At 47.2% G+C, this 16,011-nt stretch overlaps 1 protein-coding gene across 2 annotated transcripts in view; it reads left to right on the top strand.

Moving 5' to 3' along the window:
- Positions 1-16,011, top strand: part of UNC5C (unc-5 netrin receptor C) — a 402,361-nt gene that overhangs the window by 380,163 nt on the left and 6,187 nt on the right. For both annotated transcript variants that reach the window (XM_029234530.1, XM_029234529.1), the window contains 2 exons: positions 11,505-11,654; positions 13,621-13,785. In XM_029234530.1, coding sequence (XP_029090363.1) covers positions 11,505-11,654; positions 13,621-13,785 — 315 coding nt within the window. The remainder of the gene's footprint in view (positions 1-11,504; positions 11,655-13,620; positions 13,786-16,011) is intronic.

The raw sequence follows: 16,011 nt of genomic DNA, 5'->3' as shown, positions 1-16,011 counted from the left end.
AATTATTGTTTTTCTGAAATTCAGGGTATTTCCTTCTGGAGTTTCCATCCAGAGAATAGTTCTGGGTCATGAAAACTGAGTGTTGCAGGTTGTGTCCATGGAGGAGATGAGACATATTCGGTCCCTGGGTATATTTTTGATGGTTGAGCCTGTAGGAGTTTCTGATGTTAAATAAATGATGCGAACACACAGCTCTAGTGTAAAGCTTAAGGTTATTTCTTTTGTATTCCTTGCAAATGCGATACTGTTAAGGCACTGTCTGGATAGAAATCATCGTAGGCTTAAATCCTTCTTAGGAAGAACTGTATTTGTAGGCGAGCCATGGGGTCTGATTAAGGCAAATCTTCTTAATAATTCAAAGAAAAGTCATTGCAAAAAGCATCTGTAGAAGATCTACATCATATTTGAAATATCTGATACACATTTTATATTCACACAAATAGGTCTTATACTCAGTCACTCTCGACCTTTCTTCTCAACACACATACAATCCATGCAAAAAAAGTAATATTTCATAAAATAATTTTGATTATGTTAATTAGTGAAAAGAGATGAGAAAGACTGACAAACAGGTTTGAGAAGTAAAAACAACCCAAGAGCAGTTTATATCATGGTCAGTGCTTTCCAAATAGACATATATAAATTCTCAGCATCTGGGGATCCAGCACTTAGCCTGAAAGAAACATGAATAATGGATAAGGCTTTCTTGTACCTCATGATCGTTTAATAATGCAGAAATACCAAAATCCTAGTTACAGGTAAACCAACATACCGAAGAGACAGCTCAGTCCAGCCAAAACTGCCTCATGCCCGTGCTTGAATTGGAACTTTGGGGCCGATTAACTCAGAAAGGCCCTTCGTTACCTAAATTCTGCCCTCTTGGCACCTCGCCTGCTGGTGTTCCCGCCAGCCTCTCTCCCATGGCCCTGCTCCTCTAATTTACCCATAAATACGGTCTTTTGCGTCTCTTCTCCAAATACCTCCTCCTTCAGGCCCACCGCACTCCTCACTTATGCTCGTCCTAAATCCTAAATAGTAATTCTGTATCCAGCGCACACAGGAGTCAGTTGGGAAGCTTTAAAGAGAGACTTGTTGGAGGGTCCCAACCCAAAGGTTCTGATCTGATTGGTGTAGGTATTGGGTTTGGTTTTTTGTTTGTTTGAGCACTGCCTGGGTTATTCTACTGTGCAACCAAGGTTAAGATCTATTACACTAAACAATTTCAGGGGTCTTTTTGGAACTTTAATCCTACTTAGGACAAACTTTCCTGTATCCTCAAATCATTTTCTCACCCATTCCTTCACCTGCTCACATTAACTGCAGCTGGATCTCCCAACTAACATGTATCACTTACAGTCCCTGCAGTGAGGACCACACCCCTAACCAACCACAAGGCTAAGAGGAAAAGTTCCAATACGTCTCATATCCCTGACCACTTCTGGGGCATCGCTCTACTTCTGGGCTGGCCTTCTGGTTTGTTTTTCTTTATTCTGTTACTCTGTGATCCATTACCCACTTCAGTTCCTCAGCACAGAGTCCCCTTAGTTCAAATCTCCACCCTAGCAGTACCTGCCTCGTGGTCTTTCTTTCCCCTCCTTTTATTCCCCTCATCCTCTCAAATTCAAAGTCACCTCTTATTCACAGTTCCTTTGCCCAATTGTATTCTAGTAACCTTTACATCATTCTTCATCATCTACCCACTAGTGTAGATGTACTGCATCCTTAGTAGGAACTGCACCAAGATCTCCACCAGCCAAGGTCTCTACCTGTGAAAGCATCTGACCTCCATCTCTCTCCCACAAGGTGCATGAAAGCTGCTCTTTGTTTTTAAGGAAAACCTCCGTCAACTGTCCCTGGTCTCCTGGTCCACAGACCTTCATCTGCTCTTACCCGTATCTACAGGGAACTCACTTCCACTCAGAAATCTCTTGCCATCTAAAGCTGCTGCAGGCTTTCTAATTTCCATAGCTACATATGACCTCCACTGAACAAGCCCTCTATGTCTATTTGCGGCCTGTTGAGCTTCTCTAAAAAAATCACAAATCCCTGATTGAGTCCATTATACTGTCAAGACATCTGCCCTAAGCTGTGGCTCTCCTGCTTCTCCACAATCCTTTTATGTATTTCTCCTTGACTCATGAGATCTCACACTTCTTCCGAGCCTCTCCCACTCTCCCCAAATCCCTGATGGTACCGCAGCCCCTTCATGTGCTGCAATGATCTGACACCACTCAAGGGACACTCCCTCAGCTGCTGTCCTTTACCTTTCAAACCTTTTATTTCAGCCTCTTCTCACCTAGTCTGGACTCTGATGAAAAGGAGCTCGACTTCCTTGTTTGGGCTTTAATCTAACTCCTCCACCACCTGTGTCTCCAGCTAGCAAGTGATACCTGCAAGTGGGCCTTCCCAGACTTGATGTTTTCTTAGCGTTACTGCTGCGGGCTGGGGATTCTTTCTGAATTGCAGAAACCCTCACAGAAGGTTGGACGAGGGCAGAGAGGGAAGCTCAGTGCAGCACTCATTCTCGGGGGTCAGAACTACACAGTCTGGAGAGCTATTAGAAAAAAGACTGGCCCCGTGTCTGGATCTGAACATATTGATAATATTAATTCCCACTTATGATCATATTGTCCATGTGGATGGGGGAAAAAAAAGATACCACATCAGTCAGTCTCAGCAACCCTGATGCATTCTTTCATCTCCCCACCCACCTCTTTGAGTTTGGTAGCTTTTGTAACAATTTCGCTGAGTTTTGTTAAACCTGGAAGCAAAAGTGGTCGTCTGAAACTTAAAAGCTGTATTTAGCAACGTGGAAGCATTAGTGCTGAATTAGAATGCTGGCAGTGACTGCTGGAGTAAAAGTCAAGGCTGCCAGGAGACAGTGGAATTCTTTTGCGTACCTTTCAGGTGTTTTTTGCTTGTTTGTTTCGTTTGTTTTCTCCATGCATGCGCTAGAAGGACCAGTGAGAGCAGTGAGTGAGTTGAGTTCGTGTAAAGGGATGAAGGTGCTATGAATCGTGAGAATACCTTAGAATCAGTTCCATTCTCAAATAAAGAGGTCACATCTATTGAAAAGATTGAGTTGGGTAGGTCACAGCTTTTCTCGTTACCTCCTCTTCAGGTGATTAAAGTAGTATTGTTTTTTGTCCTTTCGCCGTTTGCAAAGACTTAAATCCTAATATAAATAGACCAGAAATTAATAGAGAGCAAGGTTATATTTGGGGTAAGTTTAGAAACACTTCAGGGAGAAATATACATCAGCATTGATGTAGGTAATTTCTGTCCCACTATGTTAGGGGTACAATTATAAGATTCTCCTTTCCTAATAAAGGGTTTTATACTAAACTCTGAACCTAAAAGAGGAGTTATTTGCATAAAATATGAGTAGTCTCACATATCATAACATTCAACGTTGTTAATTGAACTTCTGACAAATGTGTATGTGATACAAACCAAATGACATGTACTAGCTTTCTTTATGTAGTCATTTGGCATGGGAGAGAGTCGTCTTTGGATTACTTCATTTTTCACATACCCTAATCTAGGCTGTAACATAGTAACTCTGTGAAAAATCGTTATTATGAGAAAAGATGAGAGAAAAATGAAAGAGACACTGAAAATGAAAATAGGAATCCTAGTTGAGAATTGCATGATACTCAGTTTCTTGGGCCACAGTCGTAGATAGTCATAGGTAGCCCATTACAAGTTCTATTTCATCCTGAAACCTGGTGCTTCTTCACCCGTGTCCTTCTGATGTCTCCTGCATGGCCAGCTGTGACCCTGCTGAACCAAGAACACCTCACGCCTGCCTCTTCTGGGCCAACAAAGGCTGGCCCTCCATTGGATTGGCCCCATGAACCATATCTTTCCTTTCACTTCCCTCAAAGCACCTCAAAACTAGCATAACCTATGTTTCATATTCTCAGGATCCTGGTCTCTGGAATTATATTAATATATTCATACATGTAACACATGCATTAGATAGCAGCAACAACAAATGTGTTAAAGGTGACAAGTGTGTTTTCCCTGCTCAGTGTATGGAAGGAAGTGTGGTGTCAAAGGAAAGCCTGAGTCAAGCTGGCTGACTTGATTGCTTCTCCCGCTCATCAGCTCTGTGGCCCTGGTCATTGAACTTGACCTCTTAGGGACTTCATTTGGTCTGAATCAGGGACCCTTAAAAGATTGAAAGAGAGTAAAGTTATTAAACTTCCTGGCATAAACCAGTCACTAGGTAATGTTAATTGTGCCTAGGTGGGCATTTAGATTATAATGGCATTTTGAAGACAAGGGCTCAGTGAAGATATTAACTCTAATTGTGATCTAATTGTGGGGTGAGTGTCAGGTTCGGTAGCAGGCTGGTTGGTCAGCTATTTAGGGACAGGGTTATTTTTGGTGCCTCTAAATTTACTCCATCTTTATCATCTTCTCATGAGACTTGGCTCTGGCCCCATCATATATTTTCGAAATGATCTGCAGTGCTGAATTTATGTTTTGAGAGAGAGGGGGGAAAGAGAGAAGAGGAAATAGAAGTTTTGGTAGATGAAGTAATGAGTCCCCAAAGATACCTGCACACAAATGTTACCTCACATGGCAAAGGAGACTTTACAAACATGAGAGTATAGACCTTGAGATGGAGAGATTATCCTGGATGGTCAGAATGGGTCTGATCTCATTACTTTGTGCTTAAAAATGGGGAACCTTTCCCAGCTATGGTCAGAGGGAAATATGACCATGGAAGAAGGATCAGAGATGTGCCATTGCTGGCTCTGAAGAGGGAGGAAGGGGACTACAAGCCAAGGAATGTCGGCGACTCTGGAAGGTGGAAAAGACAAAAAAGCGGATTCTTCCCTAGAGCCTCCAGAAAGGAAGGCAGCCTTACTACCACTTGATTTTAGCCCAGTGGGACCTGCGTCAGACTTTTGGCCCACAGAACTGTCAGGAAACAAATGTGTGTTATTTAAGTCACTTAAGCTTATGGTAATTTCTTACTGCAGAAACAGGAAACTAATATAGAAGTTAAAAAATAAATGTTCAAGGGTGAAAAGGAATACAAGAGTGACTCCAGAAGTTCTAGAACAATCTAAAAAGTCTTATTCCTAATACTCAGATGTGTAAGACCATCTTTTCCTTAGAAGTAAGCCCAGAGGTGGACAAGCCACACGGTGACTTCCCTGGGTGCTGCCCTTCAGCATTTTGCTTTAAAGGTGTCACAAACCGACCTGACTGGGCAGCTGGGAGTGGCAGCTCAGACCAAGCATCCGTGGTGACAGCAGCTGTGGGAACAGCAGGCAGAGCCCTAGAAATAAGGTGGCTTGACGGGAAGTGTTTGCACATGGTCACCCGAGTCCAACTTTGTTATTATTAGGGACGAAGTACGGCAGACAAACTCAGGGGGAGAGCGGAGCACCCCAGCATGAGGCCGGAAAGAGAAAGTGTGGCGAGGCTGGGCACCTGTGACGATGACCCAAGCAGGTGGGAGCAGCCGGCTGACGGTCAAATGTTGCTGCAGCTGGCCGTGCAGCCCCAGGGAGCTGAGCTTGGTGTCGCTGGGAGCTGGCAGGGGGCAGGAGAGACGGTGGCCCTGCCTCTTTGGCCTCTGCTTTGGAAGAGGACGGCCCACTGCTCTGATAGCGACAGCAGAGATAAGATAGCCTCTGGCAAAGAGAGACATTCCTCATCCCCAGATGACAGGGGCAGGTTCCAACACAGGTTTAAAGAGGGAACAGGAGCAAAGCAGGTTCCATAAAATCTGATGGGAGGAGATGTGATTTTTATTTTTAAAACAGGCAGCACAGTCCTTGAGGGTTGGTCTTTTGAGGTCTGACCTGTGTGGCATGTTGAGTGTCTGCCGGTGTGTTCTTTGTGCCTGGAGAGCCCTGAGTCCGTATGGCAGAAGCTTGGCGGAGGTGGGCGCGAGTCTCCAAGCGCACGACTTGGCCTTCTGTGCTTGGTCCAGGGCCCGCCCTGAGTGAGCGTGGAGTGAGGGTTCCTCCCCCTGGGGCCGCACGGCCAAACCAAAGCGAACACCCCTGGCGTGCAAGGCTGGCTGCTGCTCCATTCGCTGCCCTTGGTGATCTTGCCCTGTGGAAATCTTAGCGCGTCCCCATGAGAGCTGCGTCTACCTGCCCAGGCTCCAGGCGCTGCCCCCAGGCTCCCTGGCAGCGGTGAGCAGCCGATCCAGGGCTCTGGGCTTCTGTCCAGAGGAAAGAATGCGAGGACAGGTCCCATCCAGACAGCACCGAGAAAGGAGTGAGAGAAAACGGAGCAAAGCCCTGGCTTCACCGCCCCCACCCTTCTCTTCCAGAAGCGATTTGAATGTGTCATACGGGATTTAAGTTTCATTATTTGTGTCTTCCTTTCTGTAGCCGGTAAGAGTCGTTGGAGGGAAAATGAGAGAGACAGAGAGGGAGAAGCTAAAGGCTGGAGAACCCACAAATTGGATTGTATTCCTGAGAAACCAGATGTTAAAAAAAGTGCATTCGGGCTTCCCTGGTGGCGCAGTGGTTGAGAGTCCGCCTGCCGATGCAGGGGACACGGGTTTGTGCCCCGGTCTGGGAAGATCCCACATTCCACGGAGCGGCTGGGCCCGTGAGCCGTGGCCGCTGAGCCTGCGCGTCCGGAGCCTGTGCTCCGCAACGGGAGAGGCCACAACAGTGAGAGGCCCGCGTACCGCAAAAAAAAACAAAAAAAAGTGCCTTCAAAGAAGAAGGCACAGTTGGGAGCAGCGGTGCGAGAGAGGAGGCGCGTCCTCGAGCAGAGCGAGGGGGGTCCGAGCGCAGGGCGAGGGGGACGGCGGACGAGGGTGAGCACGGAGTGCAGAGGCAGAGCCAGGGCCCGGCGCCTCACGCAGGTCCTGGGACACAGTCAGTGCTTTGCACGCAGACGGAGACTCGTCACGTTCCCGAACATGAGCTTCAGGCATCTCAGCGTAGGCAGCCCCGCCACCGGGGGCACTCGTGTACGCGAGCTGTGAGGCTGACACCTGCCCGGGCTGGGAAGGGCCCGGAGGAGGAGGAACACGGGCGGGCGGCAGCGGAGGCAGGCGTGGACTGGCCCGGCAGTAACGCGGAGTGAAGAGCCGTGGGCTTAGGGGGCCGGAGGGTAGGAGTCGCAGGGCTCCTCCCGCGCGCCGTAATGAGGGCGCGGCGCCCAGGGTGGGGGGGGGGGAGGGCTGGGTAGAGGCCAGAGGTGCTCCCTTTGTACGCGCAGTCCTTTAAAACAGCTTGCATTTATTGTGGCTCTTAAGCAGCCAGGGCTAATGGCTTGGCATGGATAATGTCTTGGCTTAATTAGTTATTGTGAATGCTCCTTGTTTCTCCTGTGGAGTCCCTCGTCCCTGCCTTTCGAACAGTCCCTCACAGGCTCCTTGAATCCATACAGCCCGTGCTCAGGGCCACCGGGGAGCCTGCGTTCTCCAAGCAGCCACCACACTGGGAAGCGGCTGCCCCACGGGGTTGCCCAGATCCCGGCGGGCTCCGGCTCTGATGCACAGGCCTGCTCCCTGCGGCATGGGGTTCACGTGTGTGTTCCCAAGGAAGGATGGGCTGGAGACATTTCTGTTGATAACTGACCCCTGCAAGAGTCTTTCAAGGTTACGCTGGAGATAGAACTGACAAAGGCAGGCAGAAAGGGACACCTTCTATAGAAGCAGAGCCCGAACAAGGCACCGAGGCAGGGGTGCTTCCGGCAGGGAGGACAGCCTTTGCAGAGGAAGGCGACGTCTATATTTCTGAGAACAAAGAGCCTAGACGATCCTAATTCCTGTTACGGCATTTCTTTCCAAGGTCACACTATTTTTCTTAAGTCTTCCTCTTTTGACCTTAAATATATTTTGTTCCTGTCCTCTCGTAAGGTGTGTGAAATATCCCAACCTTTGGGACCCAAAAGCAGCTTAGAGCTGAGCACACTACGTTGGGGTTACGTGTTTATATGTCGGTCTCCCCACAGCTGAGGTTTGTGAGTGTGGTTTGAGGCTGGGACGGAGGCTGACTTGTGTGTGCGTCCCAGAACCCGACGTGGTTCCTGGCAGGTGTGTTGAATGAATGCTCCCAGGAAGACTGAGAGGGAAGCATGTGACTCTAAAGCTGTATTTTGTTGATTCACACATCTGTTATTTGTATGTTCTCTGTATCATGTATAATAACCAAAATGATTTCATGCAGAAGGAATTCAGAGAATCAAGCTTTTTAAAATGTTACATTAATTTTAAGTGGGATCAGCTGTAAAATATCTGAAATTATGATACTTAAACCATAACAGTGTGGAACAAAACCCTGAGTAGCCTATCAAGTGGGCTTGCCTCTTCTGTTTTCTGACGTAAAATTTATACATGGGATTTGCTGTATGTGGCAGGTCCCTCTCGTGTGGCTCTAGGTGATTTTAGTTTCCAAGGAGTTGTTTTAGTTTTTGATCGTAATATCTTTAACTCACACTTCAATGTTTTATATTTGTGCTTTGGTTATTGTCTTCTCCTTTATTTTGTTGTGTTCCCTTGAAGTTGAACATCCTGGGTGCGATGATACCAGCTGCTACTTTTCAGAAAAAAAATGTTAAATTTAAGTGTGGTAAGGATTCTTCTTACTGAATCATTTACTCCTGGCTGATTTCTCCCAAAGTACTAGTGGAGGGACAGCTGCCCCAGCCAGCAGTCTCCAAAATGGACTTCACAACCCCCAGGCCAATGAGATTTGGGGGGTAAAAACAGACACTATTAAAGACTTCTGTGTCTGTTCATCTTAGCACTTCTGTGTCTGTTCATCTTAGCACATACTTTTAACCTTAGGTATATTGTATAACATTAACATATTGATGTGTTAATGTAGGTATATAACTTATAAAGAAACAGAAACAAAATGCAGGCTTGATTTCTTTTTGATTGATGGCATGCGCAGTCAAATGTTTAGAGACCCTGCTCCAAGCATGGATGCATCCTCGTGGGCAGTTCATCTCTCACCAGGGTTCCTGTCCAACTGAACAGGACAGAGAAGTCAGGTTCCTCCCAGCTGTGTGCAGCAGCTTTGTGTCACTCCGGGTTAGCGGAGAGATGGAGAAATTAAGAATATGGAGAGAGTGTGTTCTCCAGCACCATGTTCTTTAAAATGGCACTTTACTTGGTACCTTCTCTCAAAAAAAGGCTTGAGCCAGCCCAGTCTCTTTCCTCACTGGGAGAACTCTTTACCATGACTTTCGGGGTCAATGCCGAAGAAGCCAAGGACTGAGCCTTATTCTTGGGCTGCCTCCTACGCAGACTTTGCACTCACAATGTGGTACTGTATTAGATTTGTTGACCTCAAGGTCATGGCCAATAGGCAGTTTCGGTTTTTTTCAGTGGTCATCCCTGCCAAGAAAACTGATCACGTCCTCCATCTCCCCTGGCGATCTGTGTTGATTGTAGGAATGGGGTGTGGATTATACATTGTTGGGTACAGTTACCTCCCGGAATACAATGCGTCTTCTTGTAGACATCCCAGGGAGATAATTTGGACATAATGAAGATCTATAGTAATCAGATAATTACTATCGATTGCTCTTTAGATGTCTTGATGAGGTAATTAGGGTGTACTGGAGAGAAGCTAGAACTGATTGATTGGCATGACTGTAATCTCAAAGATTTCTAATTATGTTTCTTTTCTTCTAATGGCTTATAAACAAACATCATTTTAGCTTTAGAATTTGTCAGGTGCCAGGTTCACCGGGAACATCAGCTTTCTCTATTATGCTAACTAGACCCTGAACATGATCAGCATAAGCTCATTACGCCTTCCTGCTGAAGCAGAAGAAACTGCAATTAACCCTCGCTTTTCTTATCCGTCTTTATTCCCGCATGGCCAGATTCTCCTCGAGGACTGGAGTGTGAAGTGTTGTGGGAGGGTGTTTCATGAGGAGCGTGTACGGCTCTGTGCTGGGTACGTCTAGAGGCCTATGGGGACCCTTGGAGCCTGCTGAGCTGCGGGCACAGCAGAGCCAGGGCACAGTGACACAGCGTCTGTGTCGGGGTGGCTGAGTGCTGTCTCCTGTCACAGGTAACAGCCGCTTATCAGCCAGCAAGGTTGAATATTCTCCACGTCAGTGCTCTCACGTAGCTGGACCACTCCCATCTCTGTCAATGTGCTATTGCCTCATCTCTTCCATTACACACTAACTAGAGGAGTCCCTGCCTGAGACCACATTCCACATCACCCTCATATTCCCTACACCTTATAGGACCTTTCGGCAGCTTGCATTGTGCAGAATAGTGGCCCGACTCAAAGATGGAGGGTGCTAAGAACCAGTAACGGAGCAGTTTGAAATGAGCTGTTTCCATCTAATCAGTGATGTTGGTAAGCTCTGCACTTACTGGACCACAGTTCTGCACTGGGACCATCTATCTGTGCGGGAGTAGGTTCCCTATACACGCCTGTGGAATGGCCTGAGTGATCACCTGTGTTACTGAACCCCATGCTTCCGACTGAAATCTCACCAAAGAAGAAAATCGTATTTTGTTTTTATATTGTTATAAAATCCGTTATTTTCCTGAACCCCTTTGGGAAAAAAGGTCACAGATGCCTGCGTATTCTTATCACTAAAACTTTTACAGCACGAGAGGAACAAACTGCACCAGGACGGTTCAGACAGCAGAGGGGACTCGGGATGTTTGTTCATTGATAACTTATGGCTTGCTGATGTTTGGATAATTGCAGCTGTAGCTGGAAATGCTTCATTAACTCCCATTAGCTAGCTTGAGGAGTGGAAGTAGATACAGAATTTATCTTCGTGTTATATCTTTATAGCATAAGTAAAGTTACATAGCAAATTTAATCAGCCATGGTTCTTGAAAAATGAGGTGGTTTTTAAAAAAATTTAATCTGAGTGACTGTTTAGATCAATAGTTGGTGCTGAAAAATCCTCCTAATCTGTATCAGTGTACTTTCCTCTGTTAGAATATTTAATGAGCATATTTTTATTTTTTGATAATTGGGAATTGTGCAGTGGATCATTTTAAGCACAAATTTTATTTCTGTAGGTAAAGAAACTAAAAAAAAATAGAAAAAGTGCCCAAAACACATTCCAGATTTTTATTTGTTAGCTGGTATTTCCAATCTAAGATCTGGTTTGCTTTCTAGTTGTTTGCCACTTTCCCTAAAAGTTCATTGAAAATCTACTTACGTATCTGTTTATCTACGTTTCTACCAATTTTTTCTTTTTGGGGGGATTCTCCCCATTTTGGGTTCTGATTGTCGTTGCCCCGTATTTGATTAAATACCCCACTTGTTCGTCAGGAAGTGTAGACTGTACTGAATGCACCGCACAACAGTGTCGTGTGGCTTGCTGACCCAGTCCATGGCCAGTAGGGCCCAGTCACGTGCAGACTGGCGGGGGCCTCAGTTGGAGGGTCTCGGGGCTGCAGGATGGAGGTCACGTGCTGCACAGTTAGGTTTTGGGGCTGGGGGCAGAGTGAGGAAGCATACTATGGAAGTGATGCCAGTCATTCATATTTGCTTTTGGTTTGGGACATGTCGTCGCAGGAAGTCTTGCAGCTCGAGAGACAGATGGGAGGACAGCTCCTAGAAGAACCTAAGGCTCTTCACTTTAAAGGCAGCACCCACAACCTGCGCCTGTCCATTCATGATGTCGCCCATTCCCTCTGGAAGAGCAAACTGCTGGCCAAATATCAGGTAAGGTTCCCAAGCTGAACTAAAGGCTTGGAGACATCTGCAAGAGGACTAGAATGATTTAGACAGAAGATACTCCCTTCCTTGAAAGTAATCCTATCTCAGTACTCGTTTGTCCAAAATAGTTGGGGGGGTGTTTAGGATTTTTTGAAAAATACTCTATAGACATACTGGAGGAGATGCTTTTTTCTGAATTCTCTTTCAGATAACTTTACTATCAATGTTTTAGTAAATAAGATTTCCAAGTCCATCATGTCTATGCATTCTCAGAGTAATGTTAACATTGAATTGGTAAAAACCAGCCTCAGATGCATTCATAGGAGAAAGGGAACATTGTTATCCCACATGACACAAATTAGGCTTCAGCCTGGCTAGGAGAGTGCCTTTACATTGAAAACTTAGAAGGAACCTCAGCTTGGAAGCTGGGATAGCAAGTGAAAATAAAACCTGGTCAGGATTTTATTAGATAACAGCATAAAAATACTGGTCCCAAGTCCCACTGTATGTAGCTGTGTGTGGGAAAAACAAGACTCTCCAGAGGTGCTCACCTCATCCTCCATCAGCCAGCCCACGCTCTCAGGAGACTGTGTGATGGGATCCCGAGCCTCAGACCCATCCTAGGAGTCGTCGACACCCTTAGGCTCAGCAGTGAATCCTTGTCTACACACGTGCAAATCCAATCCCACACCCTGCACTGTAGCTGCACTGGTTGTGATTTCCTGATGTAGTAAGTCATGAACATACTAGAAGGGATGAAGGGAAGAGTTTCAGCTGCATTCTTACTCTCAGATGTCTGGTACTTACACAGAAATTGTGGGAAACAAACCCACTGGTTTGCTTACAGTCTCGAGCTTTGATGGGGGTACACGCTCAGCACTTGATTGAAAGATCGGCTTTAACTTTCTCATGAAATCTCCTCCTTTGCTTTCTTCTTTCTCTGATTTTGCAACTGCCATAAAAGTCCACAGATCTTCCCCTTTTATGAACAATTCTTTTTGTGCAACCATAATGGAAAGTTGTTTTTATAATAATGATAACCTGATGTTAGTTTAAGCTAAGGCTGGCTGAGTTCTCACCATCTGCCAGACTCTCGTGTACTTTGATTAATCTCATGTAACCCCCTCCATTCAGGTACTCTGTTGCTTAGGTACAGTCTTTCACAGATGAAGAAACTGAGGAAAGGTTAAGTAACTTGCCCCAAACCACCAAGTAAGCAAGGGGAAGGCATCCTATTTGTACTGGATTTGGCTCCAGAGCCTGTGTTCTTAACCAACACGGTCTACCATTTTGTAACAATCCTTCCTCTTCCTTTATTGATAAAAAGATTCTTGGGCTCTGTGAGGTGATCTAGACTCATAGACAATTGTGTCTGTTAGAGGCTTGGTGCCTTTTAGGCCAAGAACTTTTCTGTGGCAGCTAATCAAGCCTCCGGTTTCCAACCTGTAGTGAGTTTTGACTTTCCCCATCCTGTGCAGAGGGAGGGCGTAGGCATGAAAGGGAACTGGGTCAGTGCGTCATCCTTTAGACTTTGCTTTTCTCCAGGGTACCATGGCAGGGGTTCCTTTTAATGGGCAATGACCGGAGTGTGTAGGTTTTATTTGGGCAATTGTCTAAACCTTAAAAAAAAGATCATTTATGATGTTTTCTTTGTTTTGGGGGGGTTTTTTTTGTAAGTGACAGAGAAGTGGCAGGCTGGTTAGGTATAAGGATTCTGGGGCTGATTCCCTGGGTTCAGACCTCAACTCTGCCACTTTCTAGCTGTGGGACTTTGGGTGAGTTCTTTAACATCTCTGGGCCTCAGTTTTTTTCACCTGAAAAGGAGGTTGGGATGTGCTTGTGCATGGACCCATCGTGAGGATTAAATAAGGTAATTAACATGTGCAGTACTGAGGTGAGTACTCCGCAGCGCGCTGATAGCTTCCTTGAGCGTTAGTCCCTCATTTGTGGCTCACCCTTTTATATGCTTCAGGAAATTCCTTTCTACCACATCTGGAGTGGGTCTCAGAGAAACCTCCACTGCACGTTCACTCTGGAAAGATTTAGCCTGAACACAGTGGAGCTGGTCTGCAAACTCTGTGTGCGGCAGGTAGAGGGAGAAGGGCAGATCTTCCAGCTAAACTGCACCGTGTCCGAGGTAAGAGGCGCTCATTGGTCTCAGACCAGAGGAGAGACCGACCTCCGGGAGGGCCAGTGGGGTATAAAGTATCTCAGTGTGGGAAGTCCTGAAAAGCTCTCTGGAGGGCCTGCTGGTTCATCGAATAGTATTTTTAATGAACACAGGGAGCTAAAATTATATGAAAGTGTAATAGAGGATCCCTTTCAAAAAACAGGACTTTTATGTTTTGTGACATGAACTTAAGGATCTTGTCCTAACTTTTTACACAGATCTGGACTTCAAGTATAAGGTTCAATTTAAGTATCGCACACATAGAGTAACTTTCCCCAAGCATCCCTGCTGTCCCATTCCTTGTATCCTCCGCCTCTCCTCCTGTTCTGGTTCTTTCCTCGGAACTCACCTGCTTTGCCTGACCGTGCACTCCCTGCCCCCTCCTTTGGCCTCCTTTCCTTTTATCTCCACGTCGAAAGGAGAAGTCTCTTGGTCTCGTTGCTCTCTTATACGTCATCCTCCAAATAGAAGAGATGCCCTTCTCCCCGAGGTAGGAGAGACAGTCCAGAAATAGAAGTAAAATCTAGGCATTTCCCCCCTGGCGCCCATCACACTGCCTTTCCTCGCTGTGACCGTCACTTCCTTCAGGTGGGACTCTGTCATTTCTGAGATAGAGACATATAAAACCATCACAGCTATTTCAGACTTCTCTGGGTGGATAGAGGGGGTGCTCATGACCTTATTGGTTACCTGGGACCCCAGGGCTTGGAGTTAGAACCATGGAAACGCTTCAGGCTGGAGGGACAAAAGGAAAAGGACAGGGTGAGAGGAAGGGGGCAGCACCGTCCGGGGCCTGTGGAGCTGAGCTTGGCGTTGCTTTTTGAGCGACAGCACAGAATTGTCATATTTTAGAAGTACAGCCGGACGGTATATGATTGAAAAGACTCCTTCTTCCTCGCTGTCTCATGCACAGTGACGAATGAAACGTCACCCCGTTCGGCGTGTCTCACTCCACATGTCGTATTTAAAGACAGTCTTCCTTAGCAAACCGAGGGGGGAAGCACGTCAGCCTTGATGCTGCCACCTCCTCCTTTCCCACAGCCTGGCGAGCTGCAGTCATCGTTTCCTCCCTCTGTTTCATGAGACTTTTGACTCATAAACAACTTTAGTCACAGGCCTCGGTGACATTCATAAGGCATGATCTTGGTGTCAGGGCGCCATGGCAACCGCCGGGCCTTTCTGTGCGCGGGCCCATCTCCCGGGCCCGCAGCACCACCCCTGCTGGCTCGGGAGGGTGTTTTCACTTTCCAGGCCCAGCAGGTCTGCAAAGCTCAATACCCACCCAGCTCCAGCCACAACAAAGGCTGCGGAATTCTGGGGGGCGGGGGGGGGCGAGGAGGTCTGCTCCTTTGATGCTTGCTTTCTGTTCAGCATGAGCGATGGGATGAAAAGGCAGATGAGCTGTGGCCGCGAATGAAAGCGTGCTGGTCAGGGCTGACCCCCCCCCCCCCGCCAGGCCCGCCAACCCCTCACCGAAGAGACAGTGTCACGTCATAGTGTGATCCGTTTAAGGACTTTCTTTCCTGTGCCAACACAGGGGAAAGATGATTTCTTTTGCAACCTGGTGGCAGTCAGCTCAGGCCGACCCTTTAGTCTCCTCAGAGGCCTGTGACAGACAAGCACACTTAGCGGGAGGAGGGGGGAGGCAGAAATGACCCGAGTCAGATGACTTTGGGGATTAGGGGCCACTCTGCTGCTTTTCCTTCTGGGTCACCGAGTCCCACCGTTGCTGTTAGCATTTGAATGCGGTGCATGTGGCCCGCAGAGCGGGGAGAGTTGGGCTGGTACTGATGTCGGGAGCCAAGCTGTGTGCTGGTGAACAATTGGCTCTGGAGAGCCCCGAGACCTGGATTCTCATCAAAAGCTCGAGGAGGGGTTCCCTGTGGCTGACAAGCCACAACCAACCAGAGAAAAGGCTCCACTGGTGGTGCCTGTCTTCTGGACAGGGCTCCTCCCTAGGGTCACACGGCAGGCTGGCAGGTGGCCCGGGGTTGCAGTTCCAACGTCCCGTCTCCTGAAAATGAGCTGACTTGCCAGGAAAGCGCTGCTGCCCTCCGCCTGCCACCCACTGCGCAAGGCGTCACCAGCGCTCCTTTCTAAAGCTCCTCGGCCCTTGGCCTGCTGCCCCCCCCCCCCCCCCAGGGAGACCAGGCTGTGCTTGACATAGACCGGGGTGATGTCAAGAGCTGGACG

This window comes from Monodon monoceros, unplaced genomic scaffold (assembly GCF_005190385.1).
Source record: "Monodon monoceros isolate NGI ecotype Baffin Bay Population unplaced genomic scaffold, NGI_Narwhal_1 Super_Scaffold_20, whole genome shotgun sequence".
Classification (NCBI taxonomy): Eukaryota; Metazoa; Chordata; class Mammalia; order Artiodactyla; family Monodontidae; genus Monodon; species Monodon monoceros.
Note: the sequence above shows the minus strand (reverse complement) of the source record. Positions and strands in the feature narration are given on the sequence as shown.